General features: G+C 36.8%; 1 protein-coding gene across 1 annotated transcript in view; it reads left to right on the forward strand.

The window, feature by feature from the left end:
- The window catches only part of SEL1L2 (SEL1L2 adaptor subunit of ERAD E3 ligase), a 125,210-nt gene that overhangs the window by 45,534 nt on the left and 62,964 nt on the right, over window positions 1-16,712 (forward strand). Inside the window, exon 4 of the mRNA XM_053671158.1 lies at window positions 15,745-15,798. Within this exon, the coding sequence (XP_053527133.1) occupies window positions 15,745-15,798 (54 nt within the window). The remainder of the gene's footprint in view (window positions 1-15,744; window positions 15,799-16,712) is intronic.

A 16,712-nucleotide genomic window follows, 5' to 3' on the forward strand; every position in this document is an offset into this window, starting at 1 on the left:
TCCCTCTTCCCACAAACTCCCCATAATCCAATGGCCAAACTGTTAACATCTGAATTAGCAGAGAGCCTACAGGACCCTGATCCAGCGCTGCAGCCAGTCTATTCTGAAATTTTGACTGTCATCCCTGTCATCGGTATAGGAAAATCTGTTTCCAGTAAAGAGCCATATTGTACTTTATTTTTCTCCTTGTACAACTAGTTAAAGAGATTCTGTGCTACAAACAATGCTTAATTTGGTGGCAGGTTGCTGGGACGAGGCTGGCCACATGCCACATTGATCACAGCTGCCCAATAGGGCTAGCCAGGTGACCTTTTCAAACTGTGCTAGCCTGGTACAGGAATACTGCCTGCACTCATACTTAATATTGCTAGGAACTGTGAGGACAATGTAACAACAGAAACATGGCTACAGAAGCTATAAATGTACACTGAAAATGATAATAAAAAGAATGAAAGGAATAGAGATAGAGATGAGATATAGAGACAGAGATAGAGACAGAGACAGAGACAGAGATAGAGATAGAGATAGAGATGATAGAGATAGAGACAGAGATATAGATTGAGATGATGATAGAGATAGAGATAGAGATAGAGATAGAGATAGAGATAGAGATAGAGATAGAGATAGAGATAGAGATAGAGACAGATAAATAAAAGAATGAAGACACCTACCTCTTCGGGGGGGGAAAGAGGAAAAACAATCAGAAATACTAACATGTATAGATGGCTAGAAATCTAGCAGAGACCTGAGTTAACAAAGAAAAATAATATATACATTCATATTATAAAGTGGTATTGAGGGGGTTGGAGAAAATGCAATTTCGGGCTATGTATAAAGGGAAGCTGGATGGAGAAAAAGGCATTATTAATATTTCTTTTCATGCACGTTGAATGCTTCACCTCACAAAATTCCAAATGAACTAAAAGAAATCACAATAAAAGCAATAAAAAACACTTAAGGTTATTAACAGAGCCCATTTAATTAATTTTCAAAGAATCTGTACCTTTCAAATAATGAGAACTATTAATTGTGTAGTCTTCCTGACAATGGTGGAAATTGAGTAAGTAGCAAAAAAAGGGGGTCATATCCTAGAGGATGTCCTACAAGATGTGTAATATACTCACTGGAGGTAGATAAATTATTTATTTTTTATTTCTCTAATTCTCGCTGAGGAAGCAAAAATTCAGAATTAGAACAACTAATTTTTCTTGATGATGTTTTAATAGGAAATTTGTTTGTTAATCTGCCAAACAAAAAAGTAGGGTTAAACATCATGTGCTTTAAGAATCAAGAAATGATTGGAGGCAAAATGGAGACAACTGTACATGAAGAGTAAAAAACAAAAAAAAAGAAAAAAAATCAAGAAATGGATCATCCACATTGTACCATCTCAAAACTTAGTCACTGTAATCTCTAAGTAATGGTATTATTCATAGTTCTTTTCTTTGTATTTATTTATATTTTTACTATATCTTCCTCTACTTATTTCTATATCTATTATTTATTTATTTTTAATGTAATTTTTAATTATAGTTTTTTCACTACCATATATCCCCCATATACCCTCTTTCACCTCCATCCACCCATATCCTCCCTACCTCCCAGTAATCATGGCACTGATATAAAAATACTTTTTTTTTCCTAAATTTTCTAGTCATGGATATATGTTACTGGGATACCAGAAAAAGTTATTTAACTTAGATGAACATACTCTCTTGGTTACACAGTTCAAAGTACTTATACTATGAATTATGAGATAATCCATTTTATTGTGTAAAAATAACTATAACTATATATAATGAGAAAGGTTTTACCATTCTTTGTGATTCTAGAATATTTGTATCACAATGGCAGATGCCACATATTCTTTATTTATTTCAGATTTGAATTATAGAAGTGTTTCATAGAGGAGGTACTATAGTTATGTGCTACTACTGAGAAAAAAATAGTATCAATCTGATAATCATTTTGATAACTCCAGGATTACCTCTATGGAGCATCTCATCTTGACATTAATGCTCTTTTTGTAGACAGTGAAGACAGGAACTAAGTTGTTCATCAGGGATGCTTCACACTTTTGTGTGGTATGCAATTTGAACTAAAAGTAATGATGTCAGACACTTTCAAGCCTTGTACAACAATTAATGAAAACTTGCTTAATCTTTTTTCTCTTTTAACAATAATGTCTAATATATCAAGTAAAAGGAGGAATATTTAATTTTTTAATTTTTGTTATGGAACTTGGGTGATTTGTTTTGAAATATAATTAAATATTCTTTATGCTTTACTCTTTCTGTTCAAATCCCAGCTACTGTAACAGTTCCTTCAAAAAGCATGGCACCATGACAAAGATTAGAATCAAGTCTTATAAACAAATTTAATTTGCAGAGCTTGATGTTTAAAAACCACTGAAAATGTCATTGATGTCATCACTATTATGCAGCTTCTCTTTTGACTCACAACATTTCTTTTCTGGGTTAAAATTTAATCATTTTATAATCCATCTTATTTCACCTCAGCTCTTATCTCAGAAAAGATCAAGTGCAAAACCTAATTACTGTAAAGTTGTTAGTTGACAATGCCCAAGTATAAAGCAACAGGACAGCCCTGACTGTAATCAGTAATATTTACTACATGAAAGCCCATAACTTCTTTTGCCTTTCCCTAGTGCTGGCCATGATTCAAGGAGTGTGTGTGTGTGTGTGTGTGTGTGTGTGTGTGTGTGTGTATTCTGTTCAGGAAAATTTCAACCATTGTTAATATAATGAGAACAGTTTGCACAACATTGATGTAACTGGACAGCCAAGGAGAGTCGACTAGAATGTGTGTGCATGAACAATGATGACTCCACTGTACTAGTCAGTGGGGGTAGTAGACACCATTGAATGAGCATGTATAATGACTGAACAAACACAGCAACAAATCTGCATCAAATTTTGCATTGACCTTGAACATTCCTCCATGGAAATTATTTGGATGATTCAGAAGCCTGCAACTATGGACAACTGGTGACTGGCAGCTTCATCATGACTGTCACATTGCATGACAATGTGCCCACTCATGCATCATGTCTCCTGCAGAAATTTTGGTGAAACATCAAATCACCTAACTGACTCAGGTCCTTTACAGCCCAGATTTGGCACCCTGTGACTTCTGGCTTTTCCCCAAACTAAAATCACATTTAGAAGGGAAGAGATTTCAAACCATTGATGAGATTCAGGAAAATACAATGGGGCAGTTGATGGTGACTGGGAGAACTGCATGAGGTCCCAAGGTGCCTACTTTGAAAGGGACTAAAGCATCATTGTCCTGTGTACAATGTTGCACATATATATTCTTGTATTATATCTTGTATCATATATATTTGATACACATCAAAATATATCATGATATATAGATATATAGATATAGGATGTATAGATATATATGTATGATATGTATATATATCATACATATCATATATATCATATATATATCCCTCCAGGGAATTAATTCAAAATCACCCATTATTACTTTTCTGCTAAAGAGACAGGGAGCATGTTTCTGGGCTGGATCTTTGCAGCTGGTAAAATTCTGGTTTTAGTTTTTACTTTCTTGAGTGAGCTTTATACATAGGAAAGCTTTTCTCCAGAGTCACAGGATGAAAATTTAACTCCCATACAATTCACTTCACAATTTCATGACCTCACAAATTTCTCAGAAGGATCAGAATAAAAAGTATGGTAGGCTCTGCAGAAAAATGATACACTGGTGGTAAAAGCATATTTTTAAATGCAAGCTCAATTAAATAGCACACTATCTTAATTTTCTTATATAAAGTTCAGTGAATTTGCTTACTATCAAAGTTTCTACATAAATAAGCCAGATTCTAAATTGAGAAGAATCAAAAATTCCTAAGCATTGCAAGAAAAATAGAAATCAAATATTGGCTAGAAGAGATTATTAAAAGGAGCCAATTTAACCATTCTAGATACAAACTTACAAGGGTTAGAGGAGTACCAGGATTCCAGACACCTTCATTACTAGTAACAGCCTCTATGGTCAACTTTCCTAAAAAGGGAATCTTGGACACTAAAGATGAGTTGGCTGAATCATAAAAAAATTTTTTTTAAGTTTATGGAGGAAGTAGATTATACAAATTATACTTATAAACCATATATTACAGCTATAATGCATTGGGAAACTGAACTGTGTATTCAGTTCCCTAGTTTTAAAAGTAACATAGTTCTTTGGCCTTCAAATTCTAATAAAAGTTTGCAAACTTATTCATGTTTTATTTTCATTGAATTATCAGATGTTGTTGGATCTTGATTTTAGGGATGCAGTTAACAAAATCCTGCATGATATTCTCATGAACTAGGTGAAAAAGGAGAAAATCCCATAAAATGAAGCTGTACTATTTATTAAGCAGCATGCGTTCCTTAAAAACAATTTGTATTAATATAGCTGGTTAGGACTTCCGCCAAGATGGAGGAGTAGGTGGAAACACTGTGCCTTCTTGCACAACCAAGTTTAAAAACAACAAAATTTTAGCAATAAGAACACAGCCAAACCACAGAAAATTGAACTATACGGAAGTCTGATAACAACGAACCATTCAGCCAAACTGGTAAGAGGGGCAGAGCCAGCAGCAGAGTGTGGTCAGGCATGAAAGATCCACTGGACTGACCCGGGCGTGCGACCCAGGCATGCAGGGAGCAGTGGGCAGATCCCAGGTGTGGAGTAGCAGCAGGCAGACCCACTGAGGTTGCGAGGTGGGGGACCCACTAAGGGCTGACCACGGTCACACATCTGCGCGCAGATAAACCGGCGAAGGAGCCAGCAGTGAGATGGACCACGCGGGCCCCAGCGGCAGGAAGCACCAGAGGAGACCGCTATTGTCCCTCTCTGACCCTGCCCCCACATAAAGCGCCACAAACCAGGGACCTGGTTGGCCCTACCCTGGTGAACATCTAAGGCTCTGCTCCTCTCCTCATATGTAACTCGCATGAACACAGCAAAACATTATGGCTCAAGTAGAACTCAAAGCCCCAGAGCCCATAAATCTAAGCGACGAAGAAATAGCCAAACTTTCAGATGCACAGTTCAAAACACTGGTGATAAGGATGCTCACAGAACTGGTTGATTATAGTCACAAATTAGAGGAACAAATGAAGGCTAAACTAAGTGAAATGAAGGGAAATGCACAGGAAACCAATAGTGATGGAAAGGAAACTGGGACTCAAATCAAGGGAGTGGACCAGAAGGAGGAAAAAAGTGATCAAACAGAAAAGGATGAAGAAACAAGAATTCAAAAAAATGAGGAGAGACTTAGGAACCTTCAGGACATCTTTAAACACTCCAACATCTGAATTATAGGGGTACTAGAAGGGGGAAAGGAAGTGCAACAAGTGGAAAACTTATTTGAACAAATAATAAAGCAGAACTTCCCCAATCTGGCAAAGGAAATAGACTTCCAGGTAGTCCACGAAGCTCAGAGAGTCCCAAAGAAGTTGGACCCAAGAAGGAACACACCAAGGCACATTGGAATTACATTAGCCAAGATTAAAATGAAGGAGAGAATCCTACAAGCAGCAAGAGATAAGGGGATAGTCACCTACAAAGGAGTTCCCATCAGACTGTCAGCTGATTTCTCAAAAGAGACCTTAAGGCAAGAAGGGGCTGGAAAGAAGTATTCCAAGTCATGAAATCCAAAGCTTACAACCAAGATTGCTCTATCCAGCAAAGCTTTCATTTAGAATGGAAGGGCAGATAAAGTGCTTCTCAGATAAAATTAAATTCAAGGAGTTTATCATCACCAAGCCCTTATTATATGAAATGTTAAAAGGACTTATCTAAGAAAAAGAAGATAAAAAAGATGAACAGTGAAAGGACAGCAAACTCACAGTTATTAACAACCACATCTAAAACAAAAGCAAACTAAGAAGACAGCTAGATCAGGAGCAGAACCATAGAAATGGAGATCACATGGAGGGTTAGCAACAGGGGAGTGGGAGAAGGAGAAGGGGGGAGAAGCTACACAAAATAAGTAGCATAGATGGCAGGTAAAAAATAGATAGGGGGTAGGGTAAGGATAGTAGGGGAAATACAGAATCTAAAGAACTTCAGCACATGGTCATAAACTAAAGGGGGAGAATGGTGGGGGAGGGGTGTGCAGGATGGAGGGGAATGAAGGGAGGACTAGAACAACTGTAATGGCATAAACAATAATATATATATAAATAAATAAAAATAATAGCCAATTAAACATTAAAAAAGAACAATTTGTATTAAGCAAGCTGTTTTACAAGGTTGCTAAACTAAGAAATGGGAAAATTGTGGTAGAAATGATAACTTCACATTTTATCCATTGCAAGTCCCTACTGACTATAAGTTATATAATGTAAGTTATATAATTATATAAATGCTGTCAATTAAAGTATAAGCCAGTGTTTTCTTATTAGAATTTTTGTTTTATTCCCATTAATAGTGCTGTTTAAGGGCAGCTGTCTGGTAACTCAGTTGTTCTCTGATAATTAGCACTGTTATGACTCCAGAGAATCTGCTACTACTTGCTGTTTATTTATATATTTAACACATTATCTATAGATATTGATTTAGGTCATCTAGATCACTTTCTCAAGATTTACATAACTTGATGAACTAATATTTCCTAAACAATCAATACATGATGTTATAAAATCATGTTTGGATTTAAAAAATGCCATTCCAAATGCAAGGTAAACCAACTGATTTCAATGAGAGAATAAGAAAATTTCATTGATATGATTTCAAATTTCACATTGCAACTAATCTTTACAAAGTTATCAATCACTGTTGGGTTTTGGTATAGAGAAGAAGAGGATATAAAATTAGCTGGAAGTACAAGTTCTGGCCAAGATGGAGGCATAGGTAGAATCCCTTCACTTCCTCACACAACCAAAATGAGGATAACAACCAATCTAAAATCAATAAATAACCAAAAGCACCAGAAAATTAAACAGCATGGAACTCTGACAATGAAGGAATTAAAGAAAAAATCAACCAGAACAACCAGACTGGTGAGGTAGTGGAGAGTGCAGGCCAACTCAGAAAAACCACAGCAACACAGCAAACCATGGGGGCAGGCTGCCTGCTGAGCTCAGTGGGCTGCACAGGTGCGGCTGACTTAAGGGGAAAACTGAGACTCGGAGCTGACTGTGGGCTACCACTGGGGTTGCCACAGTGGAAGATACTTCCAGTCTCACACAAGAGTTCAAGTTCGTTGAAAAGTGCGCTACAGACCAGAAGGCAAGCCACACTGTCCCCTCTCTGGTGCCTCCCCCACAGGCAGCACCAGAGTGCAGCAAGAAGGGTTGCTCTGTCCTGGTGAATTCCTAAGGTCCCAACCCTTACAATTTATCAGCTGCTGAGAAAAGGAGTATGGCCATAATGAAAGAACAGAGCAAAGCCTCAGAAAGAGAACTAAGGGAAGAGGAGATTGCCAACCTATCTGATGGAGAATTTAAAGCCCTGGTAATCAAAATGGTCACAAATCTAATTGAACTTGGTCAAGAAATAAAAGAAAAAAGAAAAAATACCCAAAATGAAATAAAGCAAAATATTCAGGGAACCAAGAGTGAGAAGGAGGAAACCAGGACTCAAAGCAATGATTTGAAACAAAAGATAGAACTACACACCTGTCCAGAAGAAAAGGAAGAAACAAGAATTCAAAAAAAAAAATGAGGAGAGACTTAGGAACCTCTGGGACAACTTGAAATGTTCCAACATCTGAATTATAGGGGTGCCAGAAGGAGAAGAACAACAACAAGAAATTAAAAGCTTATTTAAACAAATAATAAAGGAAAACTTCCCCAATCTGACAAAGGAAATAGACTTCCAAGAAGTTCAGGAAGCTCAGAGAGTCCAAAAAAAGTTGGACCCAAGAAGAGACTCACCAAGGCACATCATAATTACATTAGCCAGGATTAAAATGAAGGAGAGAATCCTAGAAGCAGCAAGAGATAAGGGGACAGTCACCTACAAAGGAGTTCCCATCAGACTGTCAGCTTTCTCCAAAGACACCTTACAGGCAAGAAGGGGCTGGAAAGAAGTATTCCAAGTCATGAAAGGCAAGGACACACCAAGGCACATCATTATTAAGTTACCCAAGATTAAAGATAGAGAGAGAGTCCTAAAAGACACAAGAGGAAAGGAGAAAGTTACCTACAAATGAATGCCCATAAGACAATCAGCTGACTTCTCAAAAGAAACCCTGCAGGCAAGAAGGGGCTGGAAAGAATTATTCCAAGTCATGAAATGTAAGGACCTACATCTAAGATTACACTATCCAGCAAAGCTTTCATTTAGAATAGAAAGGCAGATAAAGTGCTTCCCAGATAAGATCAATTTAAAGTAGTTCATCATCACCAAGCCATTATTATATGAAACATGAAAGGGATTTATCTTATAAAAAGATCAAAAATATGAACAGCAAAATAACAACAAACACAACTACCAACAAATGAACCGAAAAGAAAAGAAAAACAATGAAAACATAAACTAAGCAAACAATCAGAACAGGAACAGAATCAGAGAAATGGACATCACATGTAGGGATTTCAGTGGGAAGGGGGCAGGTAGGAATAGGGGGGAAAGGTACAGGGAAGAAGAAGCATAATTAGTAGGCATAAAATACGGAGATATAAAAAATGGAATAGGAAACAGAGGACTCAAAGAACTTATATGTGTAACCATGGACATGAACTAAGGGGCAGAGAGAATGCTGGAAGGTTGGGGGAACAGGACAGAAGAGGATAAGGGGGAGAAATTGGAAAAACTATAACAGCATAATCAATAAAAATACTTTTAAAAAGTAGCTGAAAAACCTATTAAAATACTGTTTTCTACTGTTATTTTATTTTGTAGTTTTTCCTTTTAGCTTTTTGCAGTATAAGCTTAAGTTACTTGTTATTAAGACATTTAAAGCTATATATTTTCCTCTGCATCTGGCTTTAGCTGTATTCTATAACTTTAACATGTAGTGTCATCATTATCATTGAGTTCTTAATATGTTATTTCAGTTTCTATTTTATCTTTGCTTTTTGCTAAACATTAAGAGACTTGGAATTAATAAGCTAAATTTTAAGCTATCTTGTTAATTTTTTTGTTTTATTGCTTCTAGTCAAAGAATGTGGTATCATTTCTATTTTTAAAATAAATTAACATTTTTTGTGTGGTTATTTTTTGAAAATAATTTTTCAAAATTTTAGCTTTTTAATTTTGTTAGGATACTTTCCCATATAGATTTAATTTTGTATTTCTACATAGTCAGTGTGTTCTTTTTTGGTCTCCCTCAGTTCTCTTTGTGAAATGTCCTTCCTCACATTCTTAGTTCATTTGGTACAATGAACTAAGGGGCTTTTCCTTTCTGAATCTAGCATTGGGGTCACATGACATAGGCTGATCTAGTCAGATTATTCTTCTCCTAGATCAAAAAATGTGATTTTTTTGCACATTTTCAATATATTTTTTCCAATTACCATTTACATTCATTTTTTTGCATTAGTTTCAGGTGTACAGCATAGTGATTAGATAATCATATACTTTACAAAATACTCCTTTGATATTTCCAGTAACTTCAAGTATTGAAAAGTCAGTGTTGCAAAAAAAGAATTGATTTATTGAGCACCAAATTACTATACATTTAAGGCAACTAAGTACTAAAGCAGCACAATTAACTTAATGAACTTCTCATCAACATTAATAGTTGCAGAATGAGTCACTAGTTTGGAAGAAACATGAGAGGTAATCAAGAAACACTCTCTTAAGACTTCTAGCCAAGATGGATGTGTAGGTAGACACACTGTGCCTCCTCACACAACCAAAATAAAAACAACAGTAATTTAGAAAAAAGCAACCAATACTGACAGAAAATTGAACTGTATGGAAGTCCGACAACCAAAAAGTTAAAGTAGACACATTCATCCAGATTGGGTAGGAGGGTAGAGTTGGGAGGACAGGCTTAGAGGGGTCACAGAAAAAAAAGCTGTGACTGGTGAGCCCTGGCCACAAGGCAGCAACTAGTGGACCCCGGGCACGTGGGGCAGCAGCAAGCAGACCCAGCAAGGCAGTGCATTGTGGAGGGGTGTGGTGCACAAGGGGGCTGGCAGACAGGATGGTCCCATATTCAAGCACAGATAAACTAGGAGAAACTGGTGAGCAAGACAGACCACACAACCCAGGGTTCCAGCGCAGGGAAATAAAGCTTCAAAACACTGATTGAAAATACCTGTGGAGGTTGACAGGGCAGCAGGAGAAACTTCCAGAAGCACAGGAGAGTTAGTTGGAGAGACCCACAGGGTCCTAGAATGTACACAAGCCCACCCACCCGAGAATCAGCACCATAAAGGCTGAGTGTGTTTGGGGGAAGTGGGGGAAGTAACTGAAATCTGGCAGAAAGTGGAGCAAGCACCATTGTTCCCTCTCTGACCCCTGCCCCACATACATCATGGGTTGCCCCACCCTGGTGAACACCTAAGGCTCTGCTGCTTGTATGTAACAGGAGCAGAAAGACAAAAAAAAAAATGACCCAAATGGAAGAACAGATCAAAGCTCCAGAACAAATATAACCAAGCAATGAAGAGATAGCCAACCTATCAGATGCATAGTTTAAAGCACTGGTGATCAGGATGCTCACAGGATTGGTTGAATTTGGTCACAAATTAGATGAAAAAATGAAGGCTACACTAAGTGAAATAAAGGAAAATGTACAGGGAACCAATAGTGATGGGAAGGAAACTGGGACTCAAATCAATGGAGTGGACCAGAAGGAAGAAAGAAACAACCAAACAGAAAAGAATGAAGAAACAAGAATTCAAAAAAAAAAAATGAGGAGAGAGTTAGGAACCTCCAGGATATCTTTAAGCATTCCAACATCTGAATTATAGGGGTGCCAGAAGGAGAAGAACAACAACAAGAAATTAAAAGCTTATTTAAACAAATAATAAAGAAGAACTTCCCCAGTCTGGCAAAGGAAATAGACTTCCAGGAAGTCCAAAAAGCTCAGAGAGTCCCAAAGAAAGTGGAGCCAAGAAGAAATATACCAAGGCACATCATAATTACATTACCCAAGATTAAAATGAAGAAGGGAATCCTAGAAGCAGCAAGAGATAAGGGGACAGTCACCTACAAAGGAGTTCCCATCAGACTGTCAGATGATTTCTCCAAAGAGACCTTACAGGCAAGAAGGGGCTGGAAAGAAGTATTACAAGTCATGAAAGGCAGATTGCTCTATTCAGCAAAGCTTTCATTTAGAATGGAAGGGCAGATAAAGTGCTTCTCAGATAAGGTTAAACGTAAAGGAGTTCATCATCACCAAGCCCTTATTATATGAAATGTTAAACTGACTTATCTAAAAAAAAGAAGATAATCGTGTACAGTAAAACATGTACAGCAAACTCACAGTTATTAACAACCACACCTAAAACAAAAACAAACAACAAGAACAGTAACAGAACCACAGAAATGGTGCTCACATGGAGGGTTAGAAACAGGGGAGTAGGAGGAGAAGAGAAGGAGCAAAGTTACAGAGAATAAGTGCCATAGATGGTAGGTAGAAAATAGACAGGGTGAGGGCAAGAAAAGTATGGGAAATGTAGAAGGTAAAGAACTTATAAGTATGACACATGGACATGAACTAAAGGGGGAAATGTGGGTGGGAGAGGGTGTGCAGGGTGGAGGGGAGTGAAGAAGGGAAAATGGGACAACTGTAATAGCATAATCAATAAAATATATTTAAGAAGAAAACAAAAAACACTCCCTTAAGAAATGTTGGACTGCTGATATTCTTAATGATACAATGATATCAGGTTGAACAAAGACAGTTGCTAAGTTTTCTAAATTTAAAACTGATTCAGTTGGACTCTGAATGAGAATTTTGGGGAAAACCTTAGCATATTTAGTTTATATGTACCTTTTCATGTAACCAAAGACTGACTGACTTTTCATGTAACATAAAAATCCATGTGTTGCTTCTAATCCTCACCTGAGGACATTTTTATTAATTTTTAGAGAGAGGGAGAGAGAGAAACATTAAGAGAGAAACATCAATCAGTTACCTCCTGTACACGCTCTGACTGGGAGTTGAACTGACAACCTCTTAGTGTTAGGACAATGCTCCAGCACCCATCCAGGACAAAATCCATTTAAAGAAACTAGCCTATTTACTTTTCCTATGATACAGTGTGTGAAGAATACAATAACAATGTAAATGGTGATTTGAAGCACTTCCTTGATTCATGCTAACATGCCAGCAGTTATACTTACCATTGCTCTTCATCATCAATGATAATGTCATTGATGAAAAACACAAATAATATCTTTGAAGATTTATAAATATAGTATTAACCTTGAAGACCTGCTGAAAGGTCTTGATAATCCAAGTAAATCACAAGCTATACTTTGATAACCACAGAGGTAGGATAAAGTTTTAGCTGGGTATGACCAAGACCCAAAATAAAGTGACTTACACAAAACAGAATTGTAGTTTTCCCTGCTGTTAAATTTGAGTGAGGATGGTGGTTCTGTTCAGTAAAGTCATCAGGAGCTCTTTCTATTTTGTGGCTTTGCCATCTTTGGGGTGTTGCCCTTTTCTGCATCATCCAGGTTGGCTCACCATCATGTCAGCTTTCCAGCTAGTAGGAAGAGGAAGAGGGGAAAGGCAAGGCATATCTTCAATATCGTGACCTGGAAGTTGCTCATATCACTGTCACACATGTATGTTGGTCATAACTTAGTCACGTGGCAACATCTGATTGCTAAGGAGGCTAAAGAACACAAAAGTTAAACTATGGCATTGCTATTATTTGATCTACAACACTTTTACATCCTTCTGGTTCATTCTTACAGTCTATTTTGGTTACCACATTCTCAATTATAAATCAAGAGATTTTTTCACTCTAGAAGGAGAGGGATTCCAAGGTACAATGAGCAATCCCTGCCACAGTTTTTCTCAATGAGAGGAATTTATTTAATTTAATTTTTAAGAGTTTACTATTGATGGTGTGCATTTTATGGACTTGGACAAATATATAATGCCATGTGTCCACCATTATAGTATCATACAGAGTATTTTCACTGCCCTTCAAAATCCTGTGTACTGCACCTATTCATTCACTGCACCTCCCCATCCACTGGCAACCACTGACTGGTCTTTTTACTGTCTGAAGTTTTACCTTTTCCAGAATGTCATATAGTTGAAACTATGAGGAATATAGCCTTTTCAGATTGGCTTCTTTCATTTGGTAATAGTCATTTAAGTTTCTTCTATGGCCCAATAGTTCATTTCTCTTCAGCTCTGAACAATATTTCATTGTCTAGATATATCAGTTTATTTACTCATTCAGCTACTGAAAACATCTTGGTTGCTTCCAAGTTTTGACAATTATGAATAAAGCTGTCATGAACATCCACAGGCAGGTTTTTGTGTGGACATGAGTTCCGTCTCATTTGGGTAAACACCAAAGAGTGTGATTGATAGATTATATGGTAAGAGTATATTTAGCTTTGTGAGAAACTTCCAAACTTTCTTCCAAAGTGACTATACCATTTTGCATCCTCACCAGCAATGAATGAGAGTTTCTGTTGTTCCACAACCTCACCAGCATTTGCTATTGCTCTGGATTTGGGCCATTTAATTTCATTTCTGATACAGTAAGGTATTTTTTTCCACTTCCTTCCTACTTCATTGTCTCCCTCCAATGACTAATCAAGCTAAAATGCTAATCTTGGCACCTAACATGCAAATAAGCATTATTTTTATTCTAATGTATAACAGTGGCATAGAAACACATAATCTGAGAAGGCAATATAAGGACATGTTATATTCAGTTTCACTAATATAAAATATAAAATAAATGGCATGTGTAGAATCCAGAAAAGTCACTCTGAGGATTTATAATTGATATCTACTGTATTCTTTAAAGGAAAACTTGCAAAATCTTACTTTTAAAACTTTAAAACTTCTATATAATGAAATAGCAGCATAATCAGTGATGAAAGACAAATAGTAAAATAAACTAGGAGGAAATATTCACCAAAATACGTAACAAACAAATGATTAATACATATGGTTTATATAGATATCCTAAACTACCACAAGAAAATATAAATAAGCATAGTAGTAATGAGCAAAGGATATGAACATGCAAGTGACAGAAGAAATTAAATGGCTAGTAAATAAGATGCTCAGTCTCACCAATAATTTGGAAAAAACTAATATAAACAATATTTTTATTTATTAAAAAATAAATAAAACTAAAAAATTGAAAATCAAAGATATCCAGTATTGGTGAGAGTATGGGGGAATGGATAATTCACATACATTTGGTAAGAGCATAAATTTGTATAATACATTGGTAGGCAATTTGGCAGTAACTATTTACATTTCCACTGCATATACACTTTGACTCAGCGATTCCGTTTTCAGTTATTTGTTCTAAAAATATATATATACCTGTGAATGTACAAGAATTGCAATGTTTTTAGTAATGGATGAAAATTCTAAATGCCTCAAATGTCTAACATTAGGGGAATGGCTATGCTATGAAATTATGGCATGTCCACCCATAAGTATGTATGCACAGAAGAAAATCTCCAAAATGTATCAGAAAGTGAAAAAATTTTAATTTATGAAAGTTTGGTGATGTGTGGAATACATACACTAAAATTTGTCTACAATGGTTAAGAATAGTAAACAAATTGGAGGATATAATAATGAAGGGAGACTTGCTCCATGAGATATCAAGATATACTTTAGACCTAGCCAGTGTGGCTCCGTTGGAGTGTCAGCCATACACCAAAAGGCTGTGGGCTTGATTCCCAGTGAAAGAACATCCCTAGGTTGTGGATTTGATCTCCCGATCGGGCTGCATGGGAAGCAATTAATCAACGATTCTCTCTCACATCGGTGTTTCTCTCTCTAACATTAATACATATATTAATGTTAGAGATAGAATCATTGATTAGTTGATTCTCTCAATTCTATCAATGACGAATCATTGATAGAATCATCTAATATATTAATCTATATATAGATGTATGTGAATATATCTTTTAAATGTATATACACATTTATGTATATATTAAATACATATACATATATTGATATATATCTTTAAAATATATATATATAAGATATACTTCAAGCTACAGTGATCAACATAATTGCATGCCATATTTTGTGAACTCATCACTGATGATGGACACTTGGTTTGTTTACAACCTTAGCTATTGTGAATAATGTTCTATGAAGATGAGCACACAGCTATCTCTTTGAGATCCTCTTTTCAATTATTTTGCAATATTCCTAAAAGTAGAATTGCAGGATCATATTGTAATTCTATTTAACTTTTTGAGGAATCATCATGTTGTTTTCCACAGTGACTGCACTCTTTTACATTTCCACAAAATTTCTTCATACCGCTTTCAACACTTCCTATTTTCTAATTTTGCTTGTTTGTTTGCTTTGAAAGTAGACATCCTAGTGGATATGAAATGATATATGATTATATTTTTTATTTGTATTTCCCTAATGGTTAGTTATGTTGAGTATCTTTTCATGTGCTTCCTGGCCATATATTTATTATAGGCACTTTGTTATGACATAAGAAATAAGATAATGCTAATTATAATGAAGCAAATATTTAAAATACCCCTTACCAAGGTAGATAACAATAATTGTGAAAGAAATAAATTGATCGATTGACTTTTTCTTTTGGACTTTAGGCATTAGGATTTTTGTCTTCTTATGGAATAGGAATGGAATATAATCAAGCCAAGGTAAGGTCATTCTATTTTTTCTGAAACAAAACTGACTTTTTAAAGGGACATTGAATAGAGATTCTACTCTTTAGATGAAGGGCTTCACTGTAGCACAGAGAGTAAAAGCACCAGCTGAATAGTCAGAGAAGTTTAGGATTAAAATACCATAAATTTCTTGATGTCCCATATTTCAATTTCTTTATTAAAGGTAGATAATAGTTACTTCATAGGGATCTTGTGATAGTTAAATAAAATTTCATATACAATGCCTTTTCATAAGCTGCAGAGCTCACTAAGACACCCCACAAAATGTCAGCGGTCTTTACAGAAGGAGAGAATGAAATATGGAATTTATTTTGGAGCACTTAAAAATTCATTTCTAGACTTCCGCCAAGATGGAGGTATAGGTAGATGTGCCGTGCCTTCTCACACAACCAAGTTTAGGGACAACTAAATATTAGCATCAGAAAACACAACCAGAACACGGAAAATTGAACTTTTCGGAAGTCCGTTAACAGCAAATTCTTCAGCCCGACTGGTAAGGGGCGAAACCAGCGTCTCGTGAGGAGTTGCACAGGACTCCGGTCGGACGGACCCAGGCGCGGAATCCAGATGCGCGAATCCAGACGCACGGGTTCCAAACCCAGGATTGGACCTAGTGAGCGACCGAGCAACCCACCGGGTGAGCGACTGCTGAGGAGACAGTGGGGAGGCGGTGCTGCGTGTTGACTGCGGTTGCCTATCTGCGGGCGAGCGGACAGGCGAAGGAGTGGGCGGTTGGACCGGGGCCGTCCCTGTGGCTTGCGGCAGTAGAGGGCGCCGCCATTTCCCCGCTCTGACCACGCCCCCACATACAGCGTCACATCCCAGCGACCTGGGAGTCCAAGGCGCCGCTTCTCACATTTAAAGGGCCAGAACAGACCAAAAATGTC

Source organism: Artibeus jamaicensis, unplaced genomic scaffold (genome assembly GCF_021234435.1).
Source record: "Artibeus jamaicensis isolate MK-2021 breed Jamaican fruit bat unplaced genomic scaffold, CSHL_Jam_final contig_685, whole genome shotgun sequence".
NCBI classification, from domain to species: Eukaryota; Metazoa; Chordata; class Mammalia; order Chiroptera; family Phyllostomidae; genus Artibeus; species Artibeus jamaicensis.